The sequence below is a fragment of the Trachemys scripta genome, chromosome 7 (assembly GCF_013100865.1).
Source record: "Trachemys scripta elegans isolate TJP31775 chromosome 7, CAS_Tse_1.0, whole genome shotgun sequence".
In the NCBI taxonomy this organism is placed as follows: domain Eukaryota; kingdom Metazoa; phylum Chordata; order Testudines; family Emydidae; genus Trachemys; species Trachemys scripta.
In genome coordinates this window covers 95681533-95709259 of record NC_048304.1, presented here as the reverse complement: position 1 = coordinate 95709259, position 27727 = coordinate 95681533, and the positions used below count along the sequence as shown (strand labels likewise).

The 27727-nt window shown below is 39.4% G+C and overlaps 1 protein-coding gene across 9 annotated transcripts in view; it reads right to left on the bottom strand.

Annotated features, from left to right (window-relative positions):
• Positions 1–3713: 3713 nt before the first annotated feature.
• Positions 3714–27727, bottom strand: part of CPEB3 (cytoplasmic polyadenylation element binding protein 3) — a 183171-nt gene continuing 159157 nt past the window's right edge. For all 9 annotated transcript variants that reach the window (XM_034776644.1, XM_034776643.1, XM_034776642.1 and 6 more), the window contains 2 exons: positions 19872–20053; positions 3714–9331 (listed from right to left, as the gene is read on the bottom strand). In XM_034776644.1, coding sequence (XP_034632535.1) covers positions 9104–9331; positions 19872–20053 — 410 coding nt within the window. In that variant the 3' untranslated portion in view covers positions 3714–9103. The remainder of the gene's footprint in view (positions 9332–19871; positions 20054–27727) is intronic.

Below are 27727 nucleotides of genomic sequence, written 5' to 3'. Positions count from 1 at the left end.
CTAGCACATAATTGGTGCTACCATAAACAAGTATTACATCAACATCTACCTACTCCAGTATTCAAACAATTCAGATGGCAAACTGAGTCAGTACAGAAGGAAGTAGTGTGGCCTAGCAGATACTGGGAGACCTGGATTTTCCCCCCAGCACTGACCTGTTGTGTGATTTTATCCCTAGGGAAATTTTTCTCTCTTCTTCCAGGACAGGAAAGAAAGGAGGGGAGAAGAGAGGCAAATGGGTTTTACCACAATTTCTTCCCCAGATTATTTGAGGTTCGATGTCTTTGTGTCCCCTATTTTTCCCTGTGTTAGACTAGATCTGACTAGGCAGCAATATTACAGGAATAACTCTACACAGTTTCCTCTTGCTATGTGTCAGCATCACAGAAAGCTGTTCAGCACTTGGACTGTCATAGCCTCATTAGGGCCCTTCACTTCCTTTAGAGTTTAAATTTGTCTTGATTTAGGGGTTGGAAAAATCTGGCAACTTTACTAGCTACTGTACAAACTAACTACTCACATAGAATCAAACTGACAGCAACAAAAATAGGTGGTTTTTAATCCAGTGGTTTGTAGGTCTTAGGCAATTTTAACCTTTTTCTGATATTTTGCAGAAACCTCACTCCTGCAGATTAGGAAGAAAAAGGTCTTATCCAAAAAACCAATTTCCATGGGTATATTTTGGATGTGTTTGTGACTTAGTAAGCTTCCTGTTGTTTACATGATAAACATCTTGTAATGCACCATCCTAAGTGGCATAAATTACGATGGCCACATTTCTCATGAATGATAAAGCACATAGAATCTATTTAGAGAAAATAAAATTGAATCTTCTTAGTAACACCCATGGAGAAGCAGTTAAGAGTCTCCCTGCCTACTCATGTTATTTGGCTTTTTCATTTAAATAGGTAGGGAAAGCAGATTTCAGTATTGAGGCCTGGACTGTGGCTTTCCCACAAGAGCCACATAAGGGGCCATATAAATCCCTTGGAGGCCTTGTTTATATAAGCAAGTTGACCTGGTGTAACAAATTAGTTTTTTAAAACAGATATAGGCAAACTGGGGAAAATGTTGCATGGATGCTTATGTTGGTTTATAAACCATTCAAACCAAAATTCACACAGCCTTTTGCACTGGTTTAACTCAAATCACACCTTAAATCAAACTAGTGAAAATTTCTCATATAGGCAAGACCCCAGTCATAATATGGTTCCTGGTTCCTCCTGCTATAGAAGGAAAATCATCTGTGCACCCTTACAGATGGTACTGATTACTTTCACCAGCTCATCTGCTGGTGTGTTGCAAAGAATGCAGTGTACAGCCCCACAGAAACTGCTCTTGCCACTGATATTAGCTGGTGAGTAAACCAGGCCCCAATGGTGCCCTCAAGGTCTTATAGAAATGGAGCTTGCACTTCATGCTGAGGAACATCATAGTTGCACGCTACTTGCCTATCTGCACTTTAGAGCTGACTTAGTAACAAACATAGTTTAGCAGGATTCCCCACTCAAATTTAGCTGTGAAGCAAACCAAAGCCCATGGCTTCACTAAGTGCAAAATATTTATTACCAGGATTTCTCAGTTATTGGGGACAGTCAGAGCTATTAAAAACCCCTCTACTGTATTACAGAAAGAGCAGTGTCTGAACATTCCTCTCACCAGTGTCTGTGGCTGTTCATTATAGGTTTCAAACATTTTCACATAAGAGTATTCTGCTTATTGCCTGGTATCCCAGAATGAGCCATTTCTTTTCATAAATAAACCCCAAAAACGAGGAGTCCTTGTGGCACCTTAGAGACTAACACATTTATTTGGGCATAAGCTTTCATGGGCTAAAACCCACTTCATCAGATGCATGGAGTGAAAAATACAGTAGGCAGGTATATATATTACAGCACATGAAAAGATGGGAGTTGCCTTACCAAGTGGGGGGTCAGTGCTAACGAGGCCAATTCATTTAAGTTGGAAGTGGCATATTCTCAACAGTTGACAAGAAGGGGTGAATATCAAGAGAGAGAAAATTACCTTTGTAATTCTAACGAGGCCAATGCAATCAAGGTGGACATCGCCCATTTCCAACAGTTGACAAGAAGGTGAGAGTATCAGCAGAGGGAAAATTACTTTTTGTAGTGACCCATCCACTCCCAGGCTTTTATTCAGGCCTAATTTGATGGTGTCTTGTTTGCAAATTATTTATTTATTTATTTTCATGTGGCTAAGCAAGGGTACATACTGGTATAGTCTACCATAATGCAGTGAGGTAGTAATATAGAATACTGAGCTGGCCCAAGTAATCCAGCCAGGTTTTTGCATTCCCTTTCATAATACAGTCATTTATTCCATCTATAATCCCAGCCTGTTTCCAATCAAGTATAATATACACAGTGCAGTCATCCTGTAATTTTTAGTGCAGATAATTTTAGCAGGGTATTGTGCTTTTCTTATAGAAAATCAACCACAAGAAGGTGGTGACAGAGCCAGAGTAGTGGTTCTTATGTCACACACTCTTCCTGCTGCTGACATCGCAGGATTTAGGTGGCATTTTGGTCCCTTATGGCATGTTGCAACTGGTATAAAATACAGCAATCTCAGGCAGCTTTAACTTAGCACAGGGGGACCAGCTCTGCATAGAGGCTGCACCTGGATTGAAGGAGTGCAAAGTTGAGTTCACCAGATAGGAGCAAGAGTCCCTTCTAAAGAAATATTTTACATTGCTCGAATTGTTTATTTTGCTTAATTTTTCCTCCCTCCTATCCTTAAAATACAAAGCACAAACTAAATACATAGTAATAGAATTGTCTCTTGTTGATCAGTCCAACTTTTAGCATGTGGCTTGTGTGAAGCTCCAGACAAAGCAAGTGCAATGGAAATTAAACATCTAGTATTTGTTGGCTTCTCTGAATTTATCTCAAGAGTTTATTTTTTTAAGGTGTTTGGGGTAGTATTGTGAAAGATTGAAACTCCTAGAAGTGGTAGGTGTTAAAATGAGACCTTTTTCAGGTTCTTATAAAATAGACAATGTTATAGCTTCTCACAGAACACTATTGAAGGTTTTCCCAATCTCTACAGCATTGGAACATATTGGACAAAATTTATTCCAGTCAAAAAGTGCCAAACAGGCTTAAACTACTCTTGGATTTTGTCACATTTTGTATGCTCCCAAGCATGTTTGACAGAAATAAGTATCAAAAACTTTGACTACTGAAATACATAATCACTTTTCTAGGGAAAAAACTAATTCTGCTTACTTACATTTCTGTGAGGAGATGAAAAAAATCTGTTCTGCCTGACTCATTTGGTACCAAAACAAAATTTATACCAATACAGTCAAATGTTAACTATGTTTTGCCTTTTCAAAAAGCCCTACACCCTTTATACTAATTTCATATAAAGTAAAACTTCTATATTCATCTTCAGTTTAATTAGATTAATTCCTTAATGTTCAATTTAAGAGTGATTTTGGGAGATTTCAGACATGCTCAAATTAACTTGCATTTTGAAGGGGGGAAAAAAAGATTAAGTGGAGCTCACACCAAAAGAAAAAAAAATAACCGACAAGCATAGTTTTTGTGCATGGGAGCAGGTGTATTTTGCTTAACTAATCAATGTAAAGAATTTTTTAGTATAAATTCTGATTTTTAAAACCTATCCTATATCCCCATAATACATTTCCCAAGCTTTCCTTAGAATATGCAAAGGATGACAAGTGTCAGTACTTCATACAACTAGATTTAATAAGTTATTACAGAAAAAATAAAGTCCAAACTACAAAGTTTAAGCAATAGCAGCATTGAGCTCCATGTTTAGTCACAGTACTGCAGTTCCATACAAGCATTAGTCCAAGCCAAAAAAGTAGAAGCCTTGTTAGGATTACTAGCAAAAACAATCCAAGAGAACATGTAATAAAAGATACAGTACATTTAAAATTAGTTAGCTGAAAAACAAGTACAGAGATCTTAGCTGTGAATACTCTAAAAGTTATGTCCATTATTTTGACAGCAAAATTACAAATACCTACTACTTTATACCCCAACAGAACTACATCCAGGAAAAAATAGCTGAAATGATTATCCCATATTAGCACCCTGGTTTTCTACTTGTTGCTAAATTTTGTTTCCATATAAATTTAAATGTGCCAGAATTATATGATCATTATAGTTCCTGACCAGCTACCCATTTGGGGTATAGAGTAATCACCAACATGAATATAAAATACTCTGTGGTATGATAGAACACTATAGCAGCTGAGATTGAGAAGAAAGTGTGTCTGGTTTAAAAAAAAACAACGGACATCATACAAACCAGTGTAAGAAGCAACTACATACAAGCCAGATTAAACAAAAGAGACATTTGTACAAATCTGTGACTAATCTTTCACTCATATCTTGCAAGTAGAGATGTCACAATACTGAAATATTAACATGGGAGCTTTTCCCAGTTACGCGCTTTTTTAAAAAAACTACTGTAACAGAGATAGTGAAATCAGCAAGTTATTTGCTAACAGCATATTTGCAATACAATTTATTTTACCCCATGCCTTGCTAGGAGGCTATAAAACACAAGCATGTAGGCAGAAATCTAAGCATAAACTTTGTACCACTTAAGAAATTCTTTTATTCCCCCCTTCAATCCTTAAACTCCTTTATATTTGCAATTTGTATATATTCCAACCGGTAGTACCTAATTTTAGTCTAAACTTTACCTCACTATTCTAGCGATCTAGTCTATACATTACGTATGGAACTGAATACACAGAGGATCTACACAATGGCCCAACTCTGGACACATTTCTTTCTACAAGTTATAGGTGACCTCTATCACACCAGCATAAATTAGTTATGAAAGGTCATCAATAAACCAGTTGAAATAACTGATCTCTCCAGAGAAGGTCATTGTATGCCCTGTTTACGCAACACCAGTTTCAATCTGGATTATTTTAGACACCAGAGTAAAGAGTCACTGGCTGTGGGATGTGGGTTCTGCCGGGAGAATAGGGAAAGGGAAGGGTAGGTGAGCAGCAGGGAAGAGAAAGCGAAGAGACACTTTCATGGCAGCCACGGATGCTATATATGCAAGAGACTAAAAAGACAGACCAAAAAGAAAAGCAAATAAAAATTGAAAAAGATGAAGGAGCTGAACAAAGTGTCACATATAGGGGTGATATGGGTTACTTCATTGCTACCAGAAAATGACACACATTATTTTGCATTAACTATGTGGCTACCAATAATACATGGTAACTCCACTGGAAAAATTATGTAGTTTTACCTGTGTTAACATGTTTACTTCTTCTAAGTCTGTTCCATGCCATCAATGAAAAATTATGAAAGAAGGGAAGTTATTCAGAAAGGGGACAATTAAATAAATAAATAAATAAATAAATATGGTGGCAGAACACATTAAAAGGGGATAGGGCAGATTTTAAGACATTCAACTGCAGACAGTGTTTGAAAGAAGAATTTGAATAAGTTCATGATAAAAAAAGCAATGGAGCATTATGCTGAACAGACAGTCATAAACCCATTATTTCAGTAGATTTTAGTTCATTATAATAGCAATAGCATTCATCGGCACTGGTGTTGTATAAATCTAGACAGTGAACTGGTACTGTGACATCCCTATTATTTCCCTAAATCATTTTGATAAAGGAAAAGGCTTTTCAAAATATCACATTTTTCTGCTTCATTCTGTCATTTTATTGCCCAATTATTCATTACATTTTCCAATCACTTTATATAACCATTTTCATCATTGCCACACTATTGTAAACCACATCAGCAAGTTAATACATAAAGCTTTGCATTTCAAAAACTAGACACTTTAGTAACAATATTACAAAGGTTTTAGCTTCAAAAATAACTGAAAATGAAAAAAATAAACTTTTAAAGAATTAGCATCATAAAATTAATTTATTCCAAGTAAAAATACAAAATAATATTAATGACATTGACCAGATATGAAAGTCTCTCCCAGAAATAACTATATTAATGGTTGAGAAAGCACTCTTTAAAGAAAATATGAAATAAAAATGAAAAATATGTAAATATGTTTAATTTTTTTCTTAGCAAAAAATCTTTCTAAAAATAACAATGAAAATTTGTCTCAGTACAAAGGCTACATTACTATTGAAAATATACCAGCATGAAGAAAAGGTACATATTTGACAGTAGAAAAATGATCTTAGTGAATCACAATGTCTAAAGTCTGCAATGAAAATAAATCTGCAATAAAGATTTATGCCTTTTTTCTTTTCATTTTTCTTTTTTTTATATACAAACAGTACAAACAGTATTGCACATAACAACAAATAGTCGAGGTTAGGTTAGCCTTCAAAAAAATCGACTAGTTCAAGTCTCACAACAGAAAAGGCCACAATAGGACCTGTTGTACCCAGGGGCTTCTTAATCAAGTTGCAGTTCAGAACACCTTATTTTAAAAAATATTTTTTTTGAAGGACCCTCTTAATAGAACATTAATAACTCAGGGGCACATTCATGTACAAAACAAAAGGGAGCATGTTATAATTTAATAAACTAAAAAAGTTCTCTTTAAAAAATACAAACAGAAGAACTCTCACAATTCTGGTCAGTCGTGCATAATCACACTTGATTATAAATATAGAAATTAAGGGAAAATATTTCTTCACCTTCTATTCACAACTTTCAGCACCAAATGGAGTTTGTGTTTACACATTTTCTTTACGACAACTTTGTTGTTTAGTTTTAATCCAACTTTATGCAGTACTGTACATCTTCATCTGTCTCTCTCTCTCTCTCTCTGGGGTGTGTGTCTACATGAAAGAGGGGAATTTCTTCAAAAAGGTTTACTTATTTCACATAATTAGGTAGATTTCTGTAGGTTAGCTATGATCTTTAATATTACAGTTATAAAGCTTTAACTTCTTCATTTTCAAAAAACGCAAATAAGCATGAAAAAAATAAAGTTACCCATCTGTTAAATCATTTTCTTGCAGAATTAAATTAATATATATTTTTCTGAATAAACTTACTTAGAAAATATCATTTTCTTTCCTATATTTCAAAATTGAGGTATTGCAAAAGATCATGTCAGTCAGAAAGCATGCCTTTTTCTTTAAAAAAAATCATTGGCCGACTGTTGAAAACTGTCTAGATACAAAAAGTAGTGCATAACAAAATGTCTTTTACAGATGAAAAAAAAGACATCTGGGCTGGAAAAAACAATATCACCAAAAAGCCCAGAAGTAACCTTGAAAGGGATAATTATAATAAGCATTTTAAACCAGTAAAAAACTATTTTTCTTTTTTCAAAAACAGAAAAGTTTCTTTCAAAGCCAATAATTGCAACTACACGTTGACAAAAAAAAAAATCTTACTAAATTAGACACAAACAAGGACATCACAACAAACAAAACCCAGAACATTTAAATCTACTATGCGGTGTCATATCCAGTCAGATTGTCCCCAGAACTGCAAAACAAAGGAGGGAGGAGGGGGAACAGTGTACACAGTCTCACAATCATAAGTACACCAAGTGTGTTTTTATGCTATTATCTACAGTCCCATAGGACATGCTAAATGAATGTCTACTGTGTTAGCAGGTCTTAATTGTATTCAAGCATCACAGGATACATCCAGGGATCAAAGAGTTAACGCCATACCCAGAAAGCAGACATCTCATATTAACTTGTGTGCAGACATTTCTTTAGCACCCCACTTTTTCCTAACTTTCTTAAAAATGTGCCTAGTTTCTCAGTTTGACAGTCTATCTAATCAATAGTGTATGTAAGCTAGTATGAGCTCTTTGGTTCTCTGGACAAGGTCTGCAGCTACATAAATGGTGCAAGCATTAGGAGAGATATTGTAACTAAGAGCTCATGTTTTTGTTTATATGCCTGTTATAAACTGTCAAAAGTGTGTTAATGTTGGATATGAGGCTTTAACAGTTAAGTTTGATCACAGTACTAGACATAATCACTTTACTATATAAAATAAATTGCACAATATATAACAGAGCACCGCAAAGTACTTCATCTACCATCCACAAATTTGTTTTAAGAATATCCTACATCTACTTTTTATATTTGCTGTAATATAGGTCATTCTGTAATGGGCTGATCCTAGTTTCAGAAGCATTACATTTACGGAGGCATGCCTTCCTCCAGTCAGTAATAATTTTTTCCTTTACATAGATTCTTAATTTGTGCATTGTGGGCAGGTTTTATATTAGACATATATAAAATTTATTGCATGCAGCAACCTGATTAAGTAAACATGCAGTCAAAAATATTGACCTTCCTTGGAAGCTTTCTGTATGCTATACTGATCTCCTTTCAGCAGCCACTCTATTTTTAATCACATATTCATTTTTTTTAAATTGATACCCTAGCCTGAATAGAGTATTATGGTATTAGTAATACCATTTTAATAGCAGCAAAAGCTATTGCAGCATACATTTACATAACACTAAAAGACCTAAAAAACAAAACAAAAAACCCTCAGCAAAACAAGGAAAAAAAAATCTGATCCAGCTTATGAGGTATCATCCTTACAAGTCAAAATGGAGAGCAACTAAAGGCTTATTTTCTTTAAGGGTTATTCCTACCTCTAAATGACCCAAACTAATGATTGCTGAATATCTGTTTAAGTTTTTGCTACATCTGCCACCTATTTGTGAGTATTACCTTTGGTAAGTCATCTGCTAGGGGCAAGTCTAAGTTTCTGAAAATAAGTGCATGCTCCAGTTCAAAAATAAAAATAATAATTATAATAAAAAATCTTCATCACATACACATCAACCCAGTGGTGGCTGATGAGAATGGCAGTCTACGTAATGTCACTAGTGACAAGTCTTATGTAGGAAATTAAGGTACCAAGCAGATGTTTGTGTGAATCAAAGTGCAAAATCAGTACAGTTACACTCTGCCGGTTTATATTATACTGGACACTGAGTTCAGTAATGTGACTGTAAATAATAATAATAGTAATAAAAAGACCCATATCTTCGTTAAAGTCGAGGACAAATGCACAGATTTCCAGAACACTAAGCCCTGAGGCAGCGTTCTCTTCTTTTCCCCCTCGATTTTATCTACTCCAGTACTTGCTGCTGGGTTTAAGCATAGGGTTCAGCTCCAGCGGAATGGAACGTGGCGTGGCCGGTCACCTCCCTCCTTCACCAGTGGTTTGTGGAACTCTCGCCCAGCACGAGAGTGGATGCTTGCCCAGCAGTATTCACAGTAATACTGCAAACAGGTAACATTGGCACAGAAGAACGGAGCAAATTTTCCACCACAGCGAGTGCCCTGGCATTCATCACACATCTGATCATCCAACACATATGGCTTCACTTCCACCTGTAATGGGAAAAGAAAAATTACTATAGGAAAGGCAAATGCTTTACATAGATCTTTCAAATGCTGGTTAAAGGAACAGTATTTTGATTTGTCCTTTTGAGATCTCATTAATGCCTTTCAAGTTATGCTGGTTGAACCTCAAAAGGTTTTGTGGTTGAGATGCTTATTAAAACCCACTTTGGTGAAAATTTGGCAGAAAATCCCATGAAGAAGTTTGCTTTGATAGCTTTCCATAATTCCTGCTTTCGACTAAGATGGAAATGTGTGAAACTAGTGTCTCTCGCTCACTCTCAGAATTTCTGCAAAAGCATCCAGTTGTGCAGATGCACGTCAGAGTTAAGGAGCAGGAAAAAGTTAACTTATATTGTTGAACCTCAGCTGTTTGGGTAAATTCTTGTACCAAACGGAAAGCAGGGATGATCAGACAAGTACAATTACCATAAAATAGAACACCAACAATAAAAAAGTTTAAATGCAGTATCACAATTTGTACAATGTTTGGAAGAGTCACTATCTTAACTATTAACTCTAGAAATTTTCAAAAAATGGAAAGCTGAATGCACCCATGGTACTGTAGGTCCCGAAGGATGCCATGCTAACTGGTCCCAGTTTGCCATATACTTTAATAATCTCTGTGACCAAAAGGAATCAGGGAGACTCTTGAGAAACAAAAGAATTAAAGGTGCAAGACAGAAAGATATTTATTTCTCTATTATTTTGTAGGGTGCAAATGGGCTTTAACAGTTGACATCAGCTGAGGGCCTTGAGTGGATTGTCCTCTTGTAGAGGGTCTAGGAGGTGGCTGGTGATAGGGTTCTCTTAGTGAGAGAGCCAGAGCTTGAATTTGATGACCTTTTGGTTACATTGCAAAGCCCATCAGTTTTCATACAGTTTCTAGAGAGGATTTGATTGGGGATTTGTGGAAGTTTTTAGTTTGGGATGTTCTTGTACATTAATTTGTGGACATTGGTTTAATTATGGGAGGTGTTGTGATAGAGATTTTTGAGTTATTTCAGTTGTTGGATTGTAATCTACTGGAGATGAACGTGTGCGCTAATATTCTGCATGTGCACCCAGATCTGTGGATGGGCACATTTTAAAGAAATCTAACTATCTAAACCGATTGATAGAGATCTAGAAATGGCTATACAATATGCAGCCTATAGTGGTCCCACACAAGCCTTTAATTCTGGCAGAAGCTCAATATTTCTGGACACTACCACAAAAGCGGCACATATAACCAGGACAGATAGGGTTGCCAACTGTCTAATCCCACAAACCCAAACACCCTTGCACTGCCATGCCCTTTCTCTGAGGCCTCATCCCTGCTCACTCCATCCCCCTTCCCTCCATCGCTCACTCTCCCCCATCCTCACTCACTTTCACTGGACTGGGGTAGGGGTACAGGAGGGGGTTCAGGGTGCAGGCTCCGGGAGGGAGTTAGGGTGCGGGAGCGGGTCCTGGCCTGAGGCAGGGGTGCAGGGTCCAGCCAGGCAGCACTTACCTCAGACAACTCCCGGAAGCGACTGGCTCCTAGGCTCAGAGGCGGCCAGACGGTTCTGCACGCTGCCCCTGTCTGCAGGCACCACCCCTGCAGCTCCCATTGGCTGTGGTTCCTGACCAATGGGACCTGCGGAGTCAGCGTTTGGGGCGGGGGCAGCACGCAGGAGCCAGACATGCCAGCCACTTCTGGCAGCCATGTGGAGTCAGGGCAGATAGGGAGCCTGCCTTAGCCCCGCTGTGCTGCTGGCTGGACTTTTAGCCGCCTATTAAAATCTCTCGGATTGGTTTCAATAGCAACCGGGAGATTGATTCCGATTCCGGGAGACTCCTGGCCAATCCAGGATGGTTGGCAACCCTAAGGACAGACTGGAACTGTTCCTAACAACTTCTCTATGTTCAGTGTTTTGCAAGATATTGGTTCTCTCTTGTGTGGACCCCTACAGCCCATCTTACTCATGGCAGTGCAGCATAAACCGCATCTACATTATGATCTAGCAGTTGTGGCATTTCAGTACATAGGAATCCCTTCCCAGCTGCCTAGGTACATACCATGTAAGCAAGGTAAAAGAAGCAGAGGGTGGAGGTGGAAGGAAGAGTGAAAAATAGAAACAAAACCACCCACAAAAGCCAACCACACAGTAATGAGTGTAATATATTCCCAGTGTTCTATATAAGAACATATAGATTATTAGATAGATCTTGTTTTTGAAAGTGGCTTTCATGAGAACATTTAAGTGGGAGAACAATATAGTTTCTGTGTTAATGAAATATCCCTTACAGACGAAGGATACAAACAATTCATGGATCTATTTCTGCACTAGTGGGAAGATTCTGTTTTTACTTTATGATGAAATATTACATTTCACACAGTTTGAGATAAGTTATAAAAGATTTGCTATTAAGAAAGTGACCATTTCAAAGCTGCGTATACCCTAAATATTTTCCTGCTGATGGGTAACCTTGGATTATAGCCACAGTTATTACACGTTAACCATCAAGCTATTTACCTTGGGACTTAGCTATATATTTTGATCAGGAATTGGGGTGGAAAAGGAAGATTTCTCTTAGCTCTGGTGAGTGCCAAAGTGGTTCAGCATACTGTCCTCTAATTTTGTATTTCATCATCATAGTATTCCCTGTACACATTTGCGTGATTACTTTGATATAGCTTTGCTTTAAAAGGTTATTTTTTTAATACCAAAAAACCCTTTGGATTTACGTTAAATATGAAGCCAACCCCCCCCCCCCCCCAAGATGGATAAGTAAAAATTGAAATTTTTTTTATAACCCGTTCATAAGCCGCCCTATAATTCATGGGTCAGCAAACTTTGGCTCCCGGGCCAGCAGGATAAGCCGTTGGTGGTCCGAGATGGTTTGTTTTCCTTGAGCATCCACAGGTACAGAGGTAAACAGTGTCCCGGCGTGCCAGCTGCTTACCCTGACGGGCTGGGACAGCAACTTGTGGGGAAATTTTTTTGGGGAGAGAAGCTGGGAGTTGGGGAGTAACCCCTGTGACTACCCCCCACATGCCCCCACCTCTAGCCCGGGATCCCCACACTCTCCCCATCCCATCCCTTCCCACCTTATCTGGGAAGGGCCAGGGGAGGATGTGTCTGACCTGGCTGGAGCTGCTCCGGCAGGCTGGGCAGCGCGGCCACAGCGTGCTCCAGCATGCCATACTGGGTGGTGTAGCCTCAGCATGTTCCAGCAGGCTGGGCCGGGTGGTGTGGCCGCAGCGTGCTCCAGCACCTAGGCAGCGCGGCCACAGCCTGCTCTGGGGGGTGGGGCTGAGTGGCACGGCTGCAACCTGCCAGCCCCGGAGTTGCAGCTTCTTCGGAGGCTGGGGGGGAGAGCAGTGTGGCCAAAAGTGGAGAAACTCTGGCCCTGCCTCTTCCCTTCTGTCTCTGCTTGCTGTGCTGCCTCTCCTTGCTCCCTCTGATGGGGGGGGAGGGGCTGTGTCCCACCTCTCCCTCTCTATTCCTGTTCATAAGCCGACCCACATCTCTGGTGCTTCCCTTTTTTTTACTAAAAAAATTCGGCTTATGAATGAGTATATACGGTATATTTCCGAATATTAAGCCTTTATTATGATTTGGCCTTGCTGACATTTCAGTGAAATAAACGTTGAACATAACTAGAAGAATCGAGGGAGAGTTAGGGTCCTTTGGCTGAACAACCCTATATCATTTCAATGCACACTGAAGGCTTTTATAATTTATCAGTAATACCAGCATAAGCCTTTTGTAAATACAGGAGAGCTACTGTCTCTTCCTCTATTCATAGGGAACTTACTTTTTACACCTACACCAGTGTCCTATGAGAAGGTGCCACTTTCATTCCCTCACTAAATCCCCCTCCCTCCAGAAAAAGCTGTCATATATATATATATATATATGTATATACATATACATACACACACACACACACACACACACACACGGCACTTAGTCCACTATATACACACACAAGGCACTAAAATCCAGCTCATTTCGAGAACTCCTACTTTTTGAAATTTATTTTAAAATGTGTAGCTACAATCATATCCTTTACAACAGACCACATTTATTGCACTAATAAGATTTTCCTTCAATGCCAGTGACCTAGAAAAACTCAGTTTGGATCATGAAGCAAACTAAACTACTGGACAATTTAAAAAGTAGCTTCACATCTTAAATGTTAACTTGGCATCACTGCTAAAAATACCTTTAGAATTATTGTCATTTTTCTCAGCCTTGCTATGCCCTATTTTCCCTCACAAAGCACTAAAGTAATATGTTTAAGTTAAATCTACAATGACTCAATGTCAAAGTAATTATATTCTGAGCCTAACATTTACACAGTGCATTTATGACAAAGGAGCATGAGTCAGATTTAACACTGAATTTTCCTTTCATTTGCAGACTTGAAGCTTTATATTTTATTCTTACTATTGAACTTCAAAAGTTTACCTCCATGGTTACAATTTTAAAAATCTAAGTCAGAAATTATGCAGTGTAGTTGTAGCTCTATTGGCTCCAGGATATTAGAGAGATAAGGCGGGTGAGGTAATATCTTTTATTGGACCAATTTCTGTTGGTGAGAGAGACAAGCTTTCAGGCTTACAAAGAGCTCTTCTTCAGCTTTTTCTTCCTGAGCTCTGTGTAAGCTAAAAAGCTTGTCTTTCTCACCAACAGAAGTTGGTCCAATAAAAGATATTACCTCACCCACCTTGTCTTTCAGTCAGAAATTGAAATTTAAGCTTTTCAGATATTAACTCTGTCACGTTACACGTAGAACCTCAAAGTTATGAACACCAGAGTTACAAACTGACCCATCAACCATACACCTCATTTGGAACCAGAAGTACACAATCAGGCAGCAGCAGACACACACACACACACACACACACACACACACACACACAGTACTGTGTTAAAACAAACTAGTAAAAAGTAAAGGGAAAGCAGCATTTTTCTGCTGCATCGTAAAATTTCAAAGCTGTATTAAGTCAATGTTCAGTTGTAAACTTTTGAAAGAACAATCATAACGTTTTGTTCAGAGTTACGAACAACCTCCATTCCTGAGGTGTTCATAACTCTGAGATTCTACTGTCTAGTATAAATTTAAAATTATTATAGCATTAGTGTAATACCTTATATCTGCCAAAAAGTCTACAATTGCTTGTTCAATTAAACATATTGCAGTTCAAGAGCAACACATTCTGAAGTCAGGAATTTTAATTTTTTTTTTTTTTTTTAAAGTTTAGAGTATAGATGTTGACGCCAAACAAAGCAGGAATTAGTACTTTGACAAGTATTTAAAAACCCAATACATAAAACCACAAAACCCATTTATTTGTGAGAGTCAATTTCAACTTTTTAGGTTCACCTACTTATTTAGACTTCACTTAGACTTAGGATCTTATCATAAGCTTCACAGTTTATTAAGTAGCTTTCTGTAACCCTAGAAAATAAACCCAGGCTTCAACTGCTTTTCACTGAGACGGTAATCACCTTGATTTGAGTATCAAATATGAACAAAAGACAGCATAGGTATTTTTGTGGTGGATTACTATGCTCTGGCAATTACACAGTAGGATTTTCTACACCGTGTACTCATTCTGTAAACTCCTGTAGATTCACATATTCAAGAAGTCAAGACTCCTGTCAGATGCATTAAAAAAGAAACACAGCTCTTGTGGATGTATAGGTTCTCATTTTTTGTGGTTAGATAAGTTTCACCAGATGACTAAGCATTTTCAACTAAATTCATCTACCTTACCATAAAGAAAAATAAGGCAACTGTGTTGGAATAAACATGCAAGCCTTTTCTTCATTTCTAATCAGTTCCATCCCTGATGTAGACTGGAGTTCGAGGTTAAGTTAGAAAGAGTTTTGTTTGAATCAATTCAGATAACATTGTTTTGGGATAATACTACCCATATATCTTCGGTATAATTTATGTATACATTGGGCAGAAGTCTGCTAGGCATTTGAAAGAACAAATAAAAACACAAGGTCCCTGTCATTAAGAGGTTATAATTCAGTTATAAAGCCACAAGAGAGTTTAACATGTACTATAAATGAGGGAAAAGGGAGGACAAGTATTACAGTAATACATTCATATGGTTACTCAAGTATGGCTCTATTACATTAACAGGAAGCTTATTTTTGTCAAACATATAGTAAGTTGAAAGAAGAAGAACAGGAGTACTTGTGGCACCTTAGAGAGTAACAAATTTATTAGAGCATAAGCTTTCGTGGACTACAGCCCACTTCTTCGGATGCATATAGAATGGAACATATATTGAGGAGATATATATACACACATACAGAGAGCATAAACTGGTGGGAGTTGTCTTACCAACTCTGAGAGGCCAATTAATTAAGAGAAAAAAAACTTTTGAAGTGATAATCAAGCTAGCCCAGTACAGACAGTTTGATAAGAAGTGTGAGAATACTTACAAGGGGAGATAGAATCAATGTTTGTAATATAGTAAGTTATGGGTTGGTTTTGTTTTTTGGGATGGATGGGTGTAAACCACTGGGGTGATCGAAGATGGGCGATAAGGAACAAAGTCATGGTGAGGATTGCTGGGTTACAATAGGCACAGACAAGGGGAGAGAAAGGGGTAGAAGATGTATGTTTTTGACTGTTTAATATATTTGTTTGCTGAAGTTATGCAGGTTCATCATTTAAGAAATTACTAGAAAAAAAAAAAAAGAATATCTTTCCCATTAGGCCACTATATACATGTCTCAGAAATAACCAGAGGGAAATGCAGACCTAAATTCTGATGCATATACACATTCAAACAGTGACACCCTACAGCCTCTATATTGATGTGAAATTACTAAATTGCATCAGCAGATGCAAATATTCTGTTTATATTTTATGAGTACATGCCCAAATGCTGTAAGTGAAAGCCAGAGAATTTGTTCTCTTCTGGGACAAACAGTACCATAAACATACTTACTTATAACAAATATGGAAATGAAATCAAACTTCAATCATGTAAAAGTTTCTGTAGTCTCAAATTTCTTTGAAAGAAGAAACAAGAGATTTAATTTTAAGAACAAGGGTGACTGAAAGACTGCCCTGTATGCCTGTATCCATCTGGTGTCTCTTGTCTTCTACTTAGGGCTTGTCTATGTGAACACTTAGTTCATGGCAAGCTAAGGATCTGAATCTACCCTGGACTAGTCTGCTACATACTGTCTGTGTGGACCTTGCTGAGGTGCATTAACAGTTTGTTAGTGTGCTTTGATCTAGCACAGTTTCAAAGATCAAAGCGCACTAACAAACTGTTAATGCACCTCAGCAAGGTGCAAAGAGACATTTAGCATGTAGCATGCTAGTGCTGGATAGATTCACACCCCAGTGCAGGGGTCGGCAACGTTTGGCACGCGGCTCGCCAGGGTAAGCACCCTAGAGGGTCGGGCCAGTTTATTTACCTGCTGACGCGGCAGGTTCAGCTGATTGCGGCCCCCACTGGCCACGGTTCACCGTCCCGGGCCAATGGGGGCGGCGGGAAGCCGCGGCCAACACATCCCTCACCCGTGTGGCTTCCCACCACCCCCATTGGCCCGGGACAGCGAACCGTGGCCAGTGGGGGCCGCAATCAGCCGAACCTGCCACGTCAGCAGGTAAATAAACTGGCCCGGCCCGCTAGGGTGCTTACTCTGGTGAGCCGCGTGCCAAACGTTGCCAACCCCTGCCCCAGTGTGTGACTGTTAGTGTAGACAGGCCCTTAGACAGTCCCTCTCCAAAGAGGTTACAATCTTTTTGTCCTGTTTGCACAGCACCTAGCACAATGAACCCTTGGTCCATGATTAAGGCTCCTAGGCACTACAGTTATTAACAACTATTAGTAATCAATTATTTTGATAATGTGACTGATCTCCCAGGAATGTCCTCTGAGTCCTGTTTGCAAACCTTAAATCAGCAGTGCATGCTAGGGCTGAATTCACAACTAATTTAATAGGAAATCAGGGGAAAAGAGAGGTAACAATTTCTTCTCTATTTTTTGATGGCATACACCTCTACAGTGTCATTTAGAAAGTAGAATTTTTTTGAATAGTTCTAAATATATTACATAGAGCTAAATAAGTACAAGATAAGTGTGTTTTTTCTTATAAATAATTTTGTTCTAGCTGCATAGTTGTCATTCTCAGACATCTTTTCGAATCAGGAAAAATAAGACTGCATATGCTTAAATATGTCAGCTTTCCGGTATGAAAGTAAAATATTCAAGAAATATTAAATATTAAGTTAAATGGGAGACAAAGTTATGCAAAGGCCACTTGGTAATTCAAAGAAGCGTAAATTTTACTCTGATTTATCTTGTTGACCTTCTAAACATTAATTTTATTCTTTAAAGTAAAGTTATCTTAGTGAATTACATTGCACCACTATCTGGAATAGCTATAACTTTTGTTGTTGTTGAGAAGTTAGATTGTATTAGTAGTACTTCCTGTAACAAGTTGGTATAGAGTGCCATCCTACATGTCAAACTCATTACTGCTAATGTTAGGAACTTTGTATAAAACAATACTCTATGCACTTTGTTTTTCTTTTATTGTTCTTGGTGCCTCTCTGATCAGAGGTCAAAATAGACAAAAAAAATTGAGCTAATCTCCCAAACTCCATCCATATCTGCTTACTCATTACCAGAATGATATGCCACCCATAGTAAGTTGTTCAAATCTTCATAATATGACAATATCTCTCCTTCCCTGCATACTTTGGTCAGTAGTATAATAATTTTAATTATGATGTGCGAGTTATGCAATAATAATTAAGGAATTTGAATAATATCACTAGGTTTTAGAGCTAACATTTAAAGGTTGTGAACAGGGGCAGTCCGCACCTTCTCTTAAGCACTAATATTTCAGGCTATCTGCAGAATTAGGTATATAACTGTATTTGGTTAACCTAAAAAAAGGCAAACTGAACAGTATTTTCACAATTATGCAAGGTAGAGGCAGTATTTAAATAGAATCTCAGATTCTGGAGCAGCCAACAGGGAGAAGTATTGGCTTGTGGAATTGCTGTGAGCTGGCCCCATTTGGCACCTGTATCTTTAATCTAAAACAAATAAATAAATAAATAATGTGTTTTAAATGGGTGTTATTAATTAGCGATGGGAAAATCTCAAAGGATTCCAAAACTTGGTTACAAATCAGAAGTTTAAAATCTGATCTGAACCACTTTGGTCTGACTCTTGCCATAAAAGTCTTTCTGATAAGTTTTCCTGTATTCCCTAGTTAGAAATACTATAGAAATGGTCTAAATTGGTATGTCTACCACTTGTCGTGGCTGAAACCAGGAAATGTAGAGGCACACGGAAAAAAATATCAGTGATTTTTTCCCTCCTCCCCTTCCTGAACCTCAACAAAGGTTCAGTTCAAGTTTTGAGAAAAGATAGGGACAGGTGATTTTAGTTTTCTAAATATGCACACGCATCAGCTTGCCACCTCAATGTGTGAACCAACTCAGACTAAAGAAAAAACAACCCACCCCATCTTTGGTGATTATATCTATCAGCAGCATATACTGTATTTTGTTAAATTATTATGAATGTTCTAGGTCCTCAAAAACATATGCCTAATTTGCACACACCATGATTGCACATAAAGTTTCAGTAGCCACAGCTATACCTAGCTGGCCTTTTGCATATACAGCTGCAGTAATGCTGCATAGTTACACACACAGCTCAGTTTCTGAAAATCTGTCCTCAGATGTCTTGAGACGATACAAAGAAATTACTCCATTTAAATAAGGAATTTCAGAAGTAAAGTTTTGTTTCTCAAAACTAACACTGTATCGGACATGAAGTCTAAGGTCCAGAAAAATTATTTGTCTCCTGGGAAATAAGTAATAATTTCATGCAAGTCTGAACTTGGGCGACAGCAACAAAAAAGAAACTTACTAATTCACTATATGGCTTTTCCCTGTCATTTGTGACTTAGTATTTCATATGAATGTAACAACAACAATTTGCATTTCTATCACTTCCTTTCAAAGATCTCATAGTGCTTTGCTAACAGGTAAGTAAGGCTCAAGACACTTTTGAGCTCAGTGACTCCTATGACTATGGGTCTTATCTTTTGACTTTTGGAAATCTCTGACGCAGTCATATTTTGGGGATTTAACAGTATTTCCCGGATCTCTACTAACACCAGAGAAGCCACAAGCTCTATCCCAGCCACTGACCAAGAACGCTAACTGTTCCTCCAAGAAAAAAGAACATCCATCTGAAGAGAAATTCTACCAGGCTTCACCTTCAAAAAGGTAAACAAAACAACAAAAACAAACCAAAATGTATCACCAACTATTTCCCACTTTTGACATGGAAGTTTCTTAAACTAGATATTTAGGACTATCATCTTCATCATGCTTTGGCTCCTCAAGTAAGCTTTTAAAAGAATTACCAGATATGAGACAAGAATACAGCCTACAATATCCTCCCACACAATTTAAAAAAATAAAAGATTTTTTTTTTTAGCTCCTGTACAATATCAACAGCAACCATTCCATTCTGTGTTGTTTTACTTACCCGTTTATCAATGTCATTATGTTGGAGCTGGACAAAGCGAGCACTAATAGCAGCAATATAGCTCTGCTGATTGGAGAAAGCCACTCTGCCAGCACCTTTTGGGTACTTCAATTCTGGGTCCGTATCAATGCCAGCATAGCAGACACCTCCATATAAACGGTCCATAATCATTGCCAGTTCAACTGTGAGAAAACAATTATTAAATGTTGTAGATTCAATATTACTAAAGGTTTTATGCATGGCCTGCAGCTTTAAAAATAGACTATTTACCCTAATTCCAGTACTTTAGGAAAATAGAAAAGGGACCTGAAAGCTGGATTGGTCAAAGAATCCCAGTACCCATCTGAAATATACTGAAAGTGCAAACATAAACTGGTGAGGATGCTAAGGAAAAGCTTTCCTGGGATTCTGTTACATACCCCAAGTAGAGTGTTTTATCAGTTACATATTACATTTGATTCCAAAAAGTGCATTAGTGCAATGTCGAGGTTAAACAGTTATAAAATCATACTGTCAGAAAAATGTAGATTTCTCCCCCCCGTCCCAACAGTGATTAACTCAGCCCTACTGCATCATGTATATTGATGGTATATGTTTACTGACAAAAATAGTAATATACTAAGCTATATATTAATGAGAATAATAGAAATAAAAATATACCATATGTGCATAATGGAGACAAATGAGTGTTGTCTGTAGAACCTCAGATTTTGCATTTCCTGACTTGTTATTTTAACCACTTGGTCTCAGAGATGCATTTATTTCCTTGGGTTTTTTTGAAACTGTTGGAGTTGTTCTTGCACATATTACATGCTCTAACTATCTGGGTACACTTGGCTATATGCACAGTCAAATAAGTGCATCTGTCCTGAACTGGGCACTTTACAACTTTTCATTCCTCATGTCAGTATGTAAAGTTCAGAAGTTCTTATTTTGTTAAATGAAATCTAATTTCCACACTCCCCAGACTTGGGAAATCACGCTTTAATTAAGGGCTAAGACTGTGCCACATTTCACACATTGACCATTTCTGCTCTAGCTAAATTAGGGCCTGATTCACTGAAGTCAATGGAAATACTCCCATATTTTTTCCAGACTTAAGTGGGTTTTGGGTTAGTTTCTTAAAGAATATGTTTGTTTTCTTTTCCAGTTAGGAAAGTATTTTTTCAGTCTTTCAACTGAAACAACTAAACATCCCCTCCCCCCACCCTTCAAACTTTCAGCAGAAAATTCATCTTTGGGTAGAAACCAAATATGGAAAATTTGATCCCAAAAGATTAATTATTCAGAAAAGCACACGAGGACAAGGGTTGCAATGGAAACTGTTACAGCCTTACCTGCCACAATGTACTCTCGCTTGTGAATGAGTTATGTTTATATAACATATACATTATGTAAGTTATATATACATTTATGGAATGTATTGAATGTTATGTCATTTATGTTATTGCATGGACATACAGTATTGCTTTCACACACACACACACACACACACACACACACACACACACACACACACACACACACACACACACACCCCACAATACCCTCTTCCCCTATCCCCAAAGAGGAGGGATTTTTAGAAGGCATTGGATCTTGTCAGAACTTTTCCAAACTGTCATATTCTAGTACCACCACCCAAGTTATTTAGTTTTTTTTAAATTAATAAAACTCCCCACAAATGAATGACAAAACAGAAATGGCAAATATCTATTCTAAACAAGAAAATTACCACAATAAAATTTTGGAATATAATGATTCTCAGAGGACAGCTGCTCAGGAACTGAAGAAACCAATATACAGCATAATGAAACACCCAAAACTGTAACTCCAAGAATAATCTCACCCACTAAGCTCCTAGTTCCATTTCTTTCTGCCACTCAAATTATGACACGTCATCTTTAGAGCATGATCATATTTCTCAAGTCATAGCCCACTATCTTCTATTCCCTATATACCATATATATTCACAAACTTATTCTACACCAGCATCACAAAAATCCCTTAAATCGGAGCATTTTCAAACAGGGGGAGAGGGGTTAATTAATGGCAAGCTAATTGGTTTCTCTTTAAAAAATTAAATATGATGTATTGCATCAGGTTCATTATGTCATTTAGTTGCCTTGTCACACCACATGTACTGAATTTATGATATGTTGTAGTGGTAAAGGGAAGCTTAACTATCTTTGGCTTTGAAGACAAAGATAATCCAAGTTTAGTTACCCAAGCAAAATAGTGTTTCTAAACTGCGAACATATTTAGACATCTGGTTTTACAGACCTGTCATCTCCTATATTGACCACACTTTTGTACCTACTCTCTCTTGTTGTATCTCCAGAGATATCCTGTAACAATCATTTAGAAGAATCTGGCAAATCAGGGACTTCTAAATATACTTAAAGCAATAAATCCTGTACCAGAGAGAAGAGGGTTTTGAGTATCTTACGACTTTCTTGCAATATTCTTTTATTACTGGTTGAGATGAATGCTTTAGGATTACAATCCATGTATGCCATATTGATACTGTACAAGAGTATACCTTAAGCTTCTGTTGGAAAAGTTGCTAAAATTTTTCCCAGACATCTGATTTTCCAAAATTCATTTTTCTTGTCCCAATATTTGCAGAAATATAATCCTAGTACTACAGTTGTAACAGAAAAACATCAGTGGGGAAAACATGCTTAACTTCTTAGGTTTTGGTACAATTAAGACTGTGCTTTGAAATAGAAGACAGGAAAAATGACTGAAAAGGAAAGCATGGAATGAGAATGTATAAAGAATAGAATGGAAACATGCATGGTGTGTCATTAGGGATACTTATAAAATTTTTAATTTTAAATTAGGAGAAAACATTTAGACTCTCCAGATGATGGTGCCTTTCAGATTCCCCCAAAGCAGTAATTTCTTAATTTTTTTTTTTTGGTAAATCTAGCAGCAGAAGCATAGAGTTCTTTTAAGTCTTTATCTTGTCTTATGACAACCTCTTAACTTGACAGCTCAGAAGATAATCCAGGTTACATAGGTCATCTAGAAAAACTGGAATTTAAAATTATCTAAAACAGTGTACATTTTTATTTTTTTAAACATATAGCCCATATTTTACAAAACGGAAAAAACATCTCTCTTTCTCAAGGATACTCTAGTGCAATGTTGGTAAGCCACCAAAAGTAGACTAGTATATTGGCACCATGTAAAATCTTCATAGATTTTAAAGCCAGAGGGGACCATTGTGATAATCTAATCTGATCCCCTGCACATCGCAGGCCACAGACCCTCACCCACCCATTCCTGTAATATACCCATAACCTCTGGCTGAGTTACTGAAGTCCTCAGAGCATGATTCAAAGGCCTGGTCTACATTACGAGTTTAGGTCGAATTTAGCAGCGTTAAACTGAATTAACCCTGCACCCATCCTCACAACAAAGCCATTTTCTTCGACAAAGGGCTCTTAAAATCAATTTCTGTACTCCTCCCTGACGAGAGGAATAGCACTGAAATCGACATTGCCATTTCGAATTAGGGTTAGTGTGGCCACAATTCGACGGTATTGGCCTTCGGGAGCTATTCCACAGTGCACCATTGTGACCACTCTGGACAGCAATCTGAACTCGGATGCACTGGCCAAGTAGACAGGAAAAGCCCTGCGAACTTCTGAATTTCATTTTCTATTTGCCCAGCGTGGAGAGCACAGGTGACCACACAGAGCTCATCAGCACAGATAACCATGCAGTCCGAGAATCGAATAAGAGCACCAGCATGGACCGTATGGGAGGTAGTGGATCTGATCGCTATATGGGGAGAGGATTCCGTGCTAGCAGAACTACGTTCCAAAAGATGAACTGCCAAAACATTTGAAAAAATCTCCAAGGATGGAGAGGCGCCACAATAGGGACTCTCATCAGCGCCGCATGAAAGTTAAGGAGTTCAGACAAGCCTACCAGAAACCAAAGAAGCAAACGGAAGGTCCAGGGCAGAGCCGCAGACATGCTGCTTCTACGCTGAGCTGCATGCAATTCTAGGGGTGCTGCCACCACTACCCCACCTCTGACCGTGGATTCTGAGGAGGGGGTAATCTCAGTCATGCCTGAGGATTCTGCGGACAGGGAAGATGAGGAGGACGACAACGAGCTTGCGGAGGGCACACAGCACTCCGTTCTCCCCAACAGCCAGGATCTTTTTCTCAGCCTGACTGAAGTACCCTTCCAACCCTCCCAAGGCATTATCCCAGACCATGAAGCCATGGAAGGGACCTCTAGTAAGTGTACCTTTGTAAATATAAAACATGATTTAAAAGCAAGCATTTTTTAATGATTAATTTGCCCTGAGGACTTGGGATGCATTCGCGGCCAGTACAGCTACTGGAAAAGTCTGTTAACATGTCTGGGGATGAAGTGGAAATCCTCCAGGGACATCTCCATGAAGCTCTCCTGGAGGTACTCCAAAAGCCTTTGCAGAAGGTTTCTGGGCAGTGCAGCCTTATTCTGTCCTCCATGATAGGACACTTGACCATGCCACGGTAGGACACTTGACCATGCCATGCTAGTAGCAAATAATCTGGTATCATTGTATGACAAAGCCTGGCAGCGTATGGTCCTGGTGTTTGCCTGCATTCAAGCAACATCCGTTCTTTATCTCGCTGTGTTATCCTCAGGAGAGTGATATCATTCATGGTAACCTGGTTGAAATACGGGAATTTAATTAAGGGGACAGAGGTGGCCATTCCTACTAGGCTGTTTGCCTGTGGCTGAAAAGAAATCCTTCCCTGCAGTTAGCGCAGGGAGCTTTTCGTGTTTGGCTAGCAGGGATCTTCCCTGATACCAGCCACGCAGTGGGGGGAGGGATAAAGCGATCATCCCAGAAAATTGGATGGGGGTGGTTAGTTTGGTTTCTGCTGCTGCACGTTAACAGGAAAACCGTAGCACTCAATGAGCTTTGCTTGGTATGTAGGAAAGGAGGGCGCTGCTTTTAGGAAGGTTGCAGAAGCCGAAGGACAATGGCTTACCATGGCCGCATGCAAGCCGAATTCTGTTGCCCAGACCTGCGTCTGTGATCTCTAACACCAAAGCCGCAGGCACTCAATATTAAGATGCAAAATGCGACCTTGTACCAAAATCACATGTGCTATGTAATGTGAATAGTGTTGTTCACCGTGAAAGAGTATAAGCATTGCTCTGTAAAAGGTATCTTTTAAAATACTTCTCTCCCTTTTTTCCCTCCCTTCCACAGCTGCAAATTTTTCAAGCCTCCCTCCTCTGTCCCGAAGGCTATCTCAGATAAGGCGGGGGGAAAAAACAGACGCGGGACAAAATGTTCTCTGAAATCAGGGAATCAACCCACGATGAAAGAGCTCTCTGAATGAGTGGAAGGACTCCGTATCAAAGTACAGGAAAGATGCCAGTGAACGTGAGGACAGAAGGGACCAACGTGAGGAGAGGAGAGACGCTCGAGATGAGAGGTGGTGGCAGGAAGATCAGGAGGTAGGATGCAATGCTGGGGCTGCTGCGTGAGCAAACGCACATGCTCCGGCATCTGGTGGAGCTTCAGGAACGGCAGCAGGATCACAGAGTTCTGCTGCGGCCCCAGTATAACTGCCCTCCTTCCTCCCCAAGATCCATAGCCTCCTCACCCAGATGTGTAAGAACGCAGGGTGGGGGAGGCTCCATGCATCCTGCCACTCCACCCCAGTGGACAGCCCAAGCAAAAGGCTGTCATTATTTTGAACTTTTTTAGTGGCCTTTTCCTTCCCTCCTATCCTCTCCCAAACCCCACCTGGGCTACCTTGTCAGTTCTCTCCCCATGTTTATCATCAATTAATAAAGAATACATGATTATTAAACGATAGTGACTTTATTTCCTTTGAAAGCAAGCTGTGAATGAAGGGGGGAGGGTGGGTTACTTACAGGGAATGAGTCAATCAAGGGGGCAGGTTTTCATCAAGGAGAAACAAACAGAAATTTCACACCGTAGCCTGGCCAGTCACGAAACTGGTTTTCAAAGCTTCTCTGATGTGCAGAGCTTCCTTGTGTGCTCTTCTAATTGCCCTGGAGTCTGGCTGCGTGTAATCAGCAGCCAGGCGATTTGCCTCAACCTCCCACCCCGCATAAAGGTCTCCCCCTTACTCTCACAGAGATTGTGGAGCACACAGCAAGCAGCAATAACAATGGGAATATTGGTTTCGCTGAGGTCTGAGCAAGTCAGTAACATGCGCCAGCGACCCTTTAAATGTCCAAAGGCACATTCTACCACCATTCTGCACTTGCTCAGCCTGTAGTTGAACAGCTCCTGACTACTGTCCAGGCTGCCTTGTACAGCTTCATGAGCCATGGCATTAAGGGGTAGGCTGGATCCCCAAGGATAACTATAGGCATCTCAACATCCCCAACAATTATTTTCTGGTCTGGGAAGTAAATCCCTTGCTGCAGCCGTTTAAACAGATTAGTGTTCCTGAAGACGCGAGCGTCATGAACCCTTCCTGGCCATCCGACGTTGATGTTGGTGAAACGTCTCTTGTGATCCACCAGTGCTTACAGCACCATTGAAAAGTACCCCTTGCAGTTTATGTACTGGCTGCCCTGGTGCTACGGTGCCAAGATAGGGATATGGGTTCCATCTATCGCCCCACCACAGTGAGGGAATCCCATTGCAGCAAAACTACCTGTTATGATCTGCACATTTCCCTGAGTCACTACCTTTGGTAGCAGCAGCTCAGCAATTGCTTTGGCTACTTGTATCACAGCAGCCCCCACAGTAGATTTGCCCACTCCAAATTGATTACCGACTGACCCGTAGCTGTCTGGCATTGCAAGCTTCCACAGGGCTATCACCACTCGCTTCTCAACTGTGAGGCCTGCTCTCATCTTGGCATTCTGGCGCTTCAGGGCAGAGGAAAGCAAGTCACAAAGTTCCATGAAAGTGCCCTTACGCATGCGAAAGTTTCGCAGCCACTGGGAATTTTCCCACACCTGCAACACTATGCAGTCCCACCAGTCTGTGCTTGTTTCCCAGGCCCAGAATCGGCGTTCCACGGCTAGAACCTGCCCCATTAACAAGATGATCTCCAAAGCGCCGGGGCCCACGGTTTGAGAGAATTCTGTGTCCATGTCCTCATCGCTATTGTCACCGCACTGCCATAGCCGCCTCCTCCTCGCCTGGTTTTTCAGGTCCTGGTTCAGCATAAACTGCACGATAATGCGCGAGGTGTTTACAATGTTCATGACTGCTGTCTTGAGCTGAGCAGGCTCCATGCTTGCCATGGTATGGTGTCTGCACAGTTCACCCAGGAAAAAAGACAGGAAATGGTTGTCTGACGTTGCTTTCACGGAGGGAGGGGAAGGATGTACCCAGAACCACTCACGACAATGGTTTTTGCCCCATCAGGCATTGGAATCTCAACCCAGAATTCCAATGGGCGGGGGAGACTGCAGGAACTATGGGATAGCTACCCACAGTGCAACGCTCCGGAAGTCAATGCTAGCCTCGGTACATGGACGCACACCGCCAAATTAATGTGCTTAGTGTGGCTGCATGCACTCTTTACACAATCGGTTACCCAAAATCGAATTCTGTAAATTCGGAGTAATCCCATAGTGTAGACATACCCAAAGACTTCAACTCTATGCCTAAGGAGGAGTTTCAAGAAAGTCTTAGACAGTTTCTAGACAGATAAATTCAGGCAAAGAACCAATTTTACATTTTGATAATGTTCAACTTCAAGAAAGTGCTACATTACAACTGACAAACATTTCTTTGAGAGTTAACTTCTACACATTCAGATCAAAATACCATTTGCAATAATGCCATTTGGTGACTCACAATAACTTTCTATAGACTGAGGACCCTCTATGCTATGGGAACT